This window comes from Nuphar pumila, chromosome 6, assembly GCF_984573655.1.
Source record: "Nuphar pumila chromosome 6, dmNupPumi1.hap1.1, whole genome shotgun sequence".
Classification (NCBI taxonomy): Eukaryota; Viridiplantae; Streptophyta; class Magnoliopsida; order Nymphaeales; family Nymphaeaceae; genus Nuphar; species Nuphar pumila.
The window spans coordinates 104,845,797-104,851,796 of record NC_143254.1 but is presented as its reverse complement, the minus strand read 5'-3'; the positions used below and the strand labels follow the sequence as shown (position 1 = coordinate 104,851,796).

The 6,000-nt window shown below is 40.6% G+C and overlaps 1 protein-coding gene across 1 annotated transcript in view; it reads right to left on the bottom strand.

Annotated features, from left to right (window-relative positions):
* Positions 1-308: 308 nt before the first annotated feature.
* The window catches only part of LOC149835522 (AUGMIN subunit 8-like), a 52,250-nt gene continuing 46,558 nt past the window's right edge, over positions 309-6,000 (bottom strand). Inside the window, exons 7-8 of the mRNA XM_090009608.1 lie at positions 695-802; positions 309-612 (exon numbers count right to left, since the gene is read on the bottom strand). Of these exons, the coding sequence (XP_089865734.1) occupies positions 517-612; positions 695-802 (204 nt within the window). The 3' untranslated portion in view covers positions 309-516. The remainder of the gene's footprint in view (positions 613-694; positions 803-6,000) is intronic.

The following is a 6,000-nucleotide window of genomic DNA, read 5'->3' as shown; positions in this document are numbered from 1 at the left end:
AAGAAAAAAACAATGACTTGCAACCAAGGTTTGTTCTCATCATTGGAAATTCCTCCAGCCCAATCAAGAACATTAGTAAGCTAGTCATTCAAGAATCTTGCCATCACCCGATTGTTCCAACACAAGCCATACAATTGAATGCAACAAGTTTCGTCTTTCCCCTTGCATTACAGGAAAAACCATGAACGTGTATTTTGGGTATTATAAACATAATCCCTTTGGACAAGCTACACCAGTCTATTACAGTGTTCATACATGAAAAATGAGCACAAGAGAGAGGGATTTCATTCTTCCAACTTTTGAATTTGATTTCTTTGGATTTCCCTTAATGCAAGAATTACAAAAATCTAAACATGGGAAAGGAGGGGCTCATACCCCAGTACAAAACAAAACATGAGCATGCATCCTCTGCACAAAAAACATGCTTGTGCAATACGACAAAAAATTATTTTACTCTCGGTGCACAAACTGTAATCTATGTCGATATAGCTTGTGTTAGCTTTGGTAAGTCAAGTCTCAAACCATTGCTTCAACTGCCAGGCTTGTTCGCTTTCCATTAATAATTGCTTGTTTTAGTTGCATCATATGTGTTCTGTGGCTGGACTCCTCTACCTGTTTGCAGGTCATCACTTTTTTTTGTCTCTCCAATATAAAGTCCTAAATTTTCAGCAATTATGTGCACATAGATATGTACCTGAATTGCAGCAGTTTTGGATAGTAGATCTCCACATTTATCGATCAGTGCACTCTCTTGTATAATGAATTCAGCAAGTTCAGAGCTCAAACTGCTCATTCTCTCTACCTGAGAACATGATGCTAATCCAGGTCAGAGAAACGAAAGACCAACAAGCCACTACTAATCAACAGCATAAAAAAACTTTTACAATACATCCAAGATCTAGAATAGATGGATATTGAATGAGTCAATTCACTTCAAACCAAAAAGCATATCAAAATATGCAACCACATGCAACCAAGGTTGTGGAAAGCAATTATATTTCAGTAAGATATGCTGCCAACGTATAGAATTTAGTTACAACTTTAGTTGTCCATTAACATGGAGCCAAAAGTTCTCAACAAATTATGGTCAATGACCTCAATCAATAAAGAAGTCTCCAACACAATGTTCTTAATGATTACAATTATAATAGAAGCTCAGGGCATGTTTGATTACCTCAATTCTTGAACCCACTAAGAAGGATTTAAGAACAGATGCCCTCCCAACTATGTCACATGGGTGGGGGTGGGGGTGCGGGTGCGGCATTTTAAAAAAACTTGGGTGTGGGAGGGCGAAAATATAAAAAATTATATATATATATATATACATATATATATATATATATACACACACAATTTTGAAGTTTTAATAGTTAACAACAGTAACACTAATGAAATAAAAAACAATTGTCGTGAGTACATTTTAAAAAACAAAAATTATATATATGCTAAAATTCATCATTATAAGACTGCATTAACCAAGCTTAATCGAGTTTCAAAGCTCCATTAAGCTCTACTGGTCTGAGCCGAGTTTAATAGTTTAATCGAGCACTGCTAGATGCATATATGGTTTTAATTTTTTGCTATTGAATCAGACAAATATCAGGATTTGATGGATATCTGATTACATGTAAAAGAACTAAATAAGATACGAACACCGGTCCAAACGGGGCGAGACCCCATTTTCCCCCTGGCCAGGACATATATGCTTGGTTTTCCATCCGACTCTTTTAGTTATTCTCTCCTAGTTACGTAACTGAGCTACTTTTGAATGGTAACCAAGTTGGTCATCCCTGAAGAAAGGCTATCTTGTCCATGATCATTACATCCTGCCCCAAAATCTGGCAGCTTATTGACTTTAGATATTTTGTATTAATTTTTCTAGTACGTAACCTCCAGCCCAACGCATATCTCGGAAGGAAATCAAAATCTGATTTAATGTTTGCAGGCAGGTACAGTGGACTGCAATCTGTACGGGCCAACATGGGCATCATTACCCTTTCGCCTTCCTGAACCCTATATTTTAACAGAATGATTGTTCTCTCTTCAATTTTCAGGGTACAGTATGTTAGATTTTCACCTAATATGTCGACCATTGCTCATCTCCACTTGCTTTCTTTGCAACAAAAGGGGGCATATCAAGGCGAATTGTTGGTACAATCCTGAAAATAAAGAAAAGAATCCACAGACAGAATCTAAAAGAAAGCCCAACAGCATCAGAGACAGTGGAGAGATTAGAGAGTTGTTGATATCTGCTTTGTCATGATTGAATCTAAAGCAAAATGACCAAGGAACTTGGTTTGTTAACTCTGGGGCAGCAACCCACGTGACTGGTGATGCAGGTAAACTTTTAAAACCTATTCTCTATTTTGAAAAAAGTAAGATTGTCACTGGAGATGGATCTTACCATCATGTTTCTCATGTTGGAAAGTCTGTCATTCCCATGTCACATTCTACCATTGAACTTTCCAATGTCCTTCATGCTCCCAATATCAAGAAAAATATTGTCTCTGTTTCTAAACTTGTTGATGATAATCATGCTTCAGTCGAATTCACTCTCTTTTCTGTACAGGTCAAGGACCTTCGCACTAGAGAAACATTCGCTGAAGGAAAGAGACAAGGCAATATGTATGTCTTTCAAGAAGATCCATGCCATTCGGCCCGTCCTGCTCATCTGGATTTGAATTCTTCATTAGATTCATATTCTTTTTCTTCTGAAAATGTTCTTAGTATTTCTGAATGTAATAAGCCTTTGCTATGGCACAGTCAGTTAGAATATTGTGGGAGTCATTTTATTGAGAAACTTGTTTTTAATAATCTCATTCCAAAAGAAAGTCTCAATGTTGAAGAGAGAAATTAAAAGTGTTCAAGTTCTCTTTTATGCAAAAGTCATGTATTACCTTTTTGTTCCATTAATAAGAGAGCTTCAAACCCTTTTGAGATAGTATGTTCTGATGTATAGGGGCCAACCCCAGTTGCCTCTGGATCTGGAAGCAGATACTACTTAATTTTTGTTGACAGCTATTCTCGATACGCCTGAATATACTTCATGAAAAATAAGTTGGAAGTTTTTCTTTTGTTTCAGAACTTTCTTTCCTTAGTAAAAAACCAATTCTCTGAGTCCATCCAATTTTTTCAATCTGATGGAGGAGGGGAGTTCTCATCCAGTGACTATTTCTTTTCTTCAAAATAATGGGATAGGAAGAAGGGTGTTATGTCCACACACACCACAACAAAATGGGATTGCTAAGCGGAAACATAGGCATATCGTTGAAAGTACGATGAGTATGCTACACGATACTAATCTTCCCATTAATCTATGGACAAAAGCTTTTCATTCTGTCGTACATGTGATAAATAGGCTGCCCATGGTTGTTTTGGAAAATAAGTCTCCTTATCACTGCCTTTTTGGAGTTCATCCTAATTATCATGATTTACGTATTTTTGGATGTGTTTGTTATGTGCACATTGATCAGTCTCTGAGAAACAAGTTTTAGGACAAGGCTTAGAAATGTAGATTTGTGGGATACATATATGACTATAAAGAATACAGGTGTTATGATCTCGCTAACAGACGTATCAAAACCTCGAGAAATGTTGTCTTTGACGAGTTGAATTTTGATCATAAAGCCGACACAGCTGATATGCCCTCTACCACAGTTGAAGTTTATTATCCTTGGTTGAATTCAAAACTCTTTGCTAGTCCCAATGAAGGATATTCTTCAATTTGCGTGCAATAGGAAGAAGAGAGGTATGAGATTGTTGGTGCATCGGGATCACAGAATGGGGAAGAAGCACTGCCATTGGTACCGGGCAGATATAAGGGCATTTCTTATACCAGACAAAGAACGACTGCTTCAGGACTCTTAAATCGCACACCAGAGGCCGCATCTACTTCCTTACATACTCTTGAGCTTAGGAGATCCAATCACATGCAGCATCCTATTGATAGGTGTGTCAACTATAACAACTTCTCCATGGCCTTTCAGCTCTTTTTAACTGCCCTCAACAGGAAAGATGAACCTATTATATATTATCAGGCAGCCACTTCTAAGAAATGGGTAGAAGCCATGAATGATGAAATACAAGCCTTGAACGAATGTGGAACTTGGGAAATTGTTCCCAAACTAACAACAACAACAACTACGCCTTCATCCCAAAACAATTGGGGTCGGCGATATGAACCAACAAAGAAAATCATTATGGATCTTCGATGCAGCTCACGTTGAAGGAGGAGAGAAAATAATGGCCCACCGTAAATCGGTGGGGCTGAACTTCTTTATTAAACTCAGAAATGTCTCAATAAACAATGGAAAAATGCAATAAACAGGGAAGAATGCAAGGGAAAACAGGAAATAAGTAAAGGAAAAGGAAAACTGCAGCAAAAGAAAAGTCGGCTGGGCTTCTTTTTTAATCTTCAATGATCTTCACGCAACCCTAGACAGGCCTTTTAAAGACTGTCTACTGGATCGGGTCGTGGGTCCAGATTTGGATCTGACCCACGATCCGATTCAGTCCTTCTTTGCAGCTGGTTCTGGATCGCGTGAGCTCCACCACGCCTGACGTAGGTGCGCAGGGGTACCTCCCTGCGTCGTGGCTCCGTCCCTGCAGGTGAGTCATAGTCACGGGGTCTTTCATCTGCCCTGTGTGGTGGATCGAGTGGCACGATGGGCCCAATCGGGTCCTGCCCTGCATCATACTCCCCTGGTTGGGAAGAAGTCGGCTCTGTCGACTTGTTGTTGCCACAATAAGCATATAGATCAGCCACGTTAAAAATAGGGGAAATATGCCAATCATCGGGCAGCTCAAGGAGGTAAGCATTCGAACCTAACCGCTGGAGGATCCTAAAGGGGCCATACTTCTTAGGACTTAATTTGCTATAGGTACCAACGGGAAAACGCTCTGGGCGCAGGTATACCCAGACAAGTTGACCGACCTCGAAATGGACATCACGACGACCCTGATCCACGAAAGCTTTGTAGGTCTCGTAGCTTTCGACAAGTTTGGTCCGGACTTGTCTGTGAATGTCACGCATATATTCAACGGCATCAAAGGCATCCGGAGCTGGAGCTGAGAGATCTGACACAGGGGCGAGGTCAACGACATGGGTGGGAGAATGACCATACACTACTTGGAACGGAGATTTACCAGTGGACCGGTTAATGGAGTTGTTATAGGCGAACTCGGCTTGAGGCAGAACGAGATCCCAAGTTTTGACGTTTTCGCCCACTAAGCTCCGTAGCAAATTTCCTAAAGTGCGGTTCACAACTTCGGTTTGACCATCAGTCTGGGGGTGATACGCGCTACTGAAATGGAGCTTAGTTTTTAACAGGGTCCATAACGATTTCCAAAAGTGGCTCATAAAACGCGTGTCGCGATCGGAAGTGATGGTGTGAGGTAGCCCGTGGAAACGGGCAACATCTTTGAAATAATATGAAGCGACTAAAGAGGCATCGGTGGTGCGTTTGCACAGAATAAAGATAGCCATTTTGGAGAACCGGTCAACAACTACTAAAATTGAATCAAAACGACGTGGTGTGCGGGGAAGGCCCACGATAAAATCCATGGACACATGCTCCCACGGTCGTTCAGGAATGGGCAACGGGGTGTACAAACCACTATTCTGACGATGACCCTTGGACACTTGACACACATGACAACCTTGGATAAACTTGACAACATCTTTGCGCATTTTGGGCCAAAAGTATCGTTCATCTAAGAGAGCGAACGTCTTATCATGCCCGAAATGCCCTGCTAACCCACCTTCATGTAATTCAGAAATCAACTGAAGCCTGAGGGAGAAATTGGGTACACATAATTGGTTGCCACGGAAGAGGTAACCGTTATGAATACAAAAACGGGGGTCAAGGTTACGAGCGGAGGAGGTGCATCCTTCCCAGACTTTGTGAAAATCAGGGTCCGTAGGGTATAACTCTTTGCATTGTTCAAAACCTATGACCTGCACCGACATAGTCATCAACAGGCTGTTCTTCCTACTAAGAG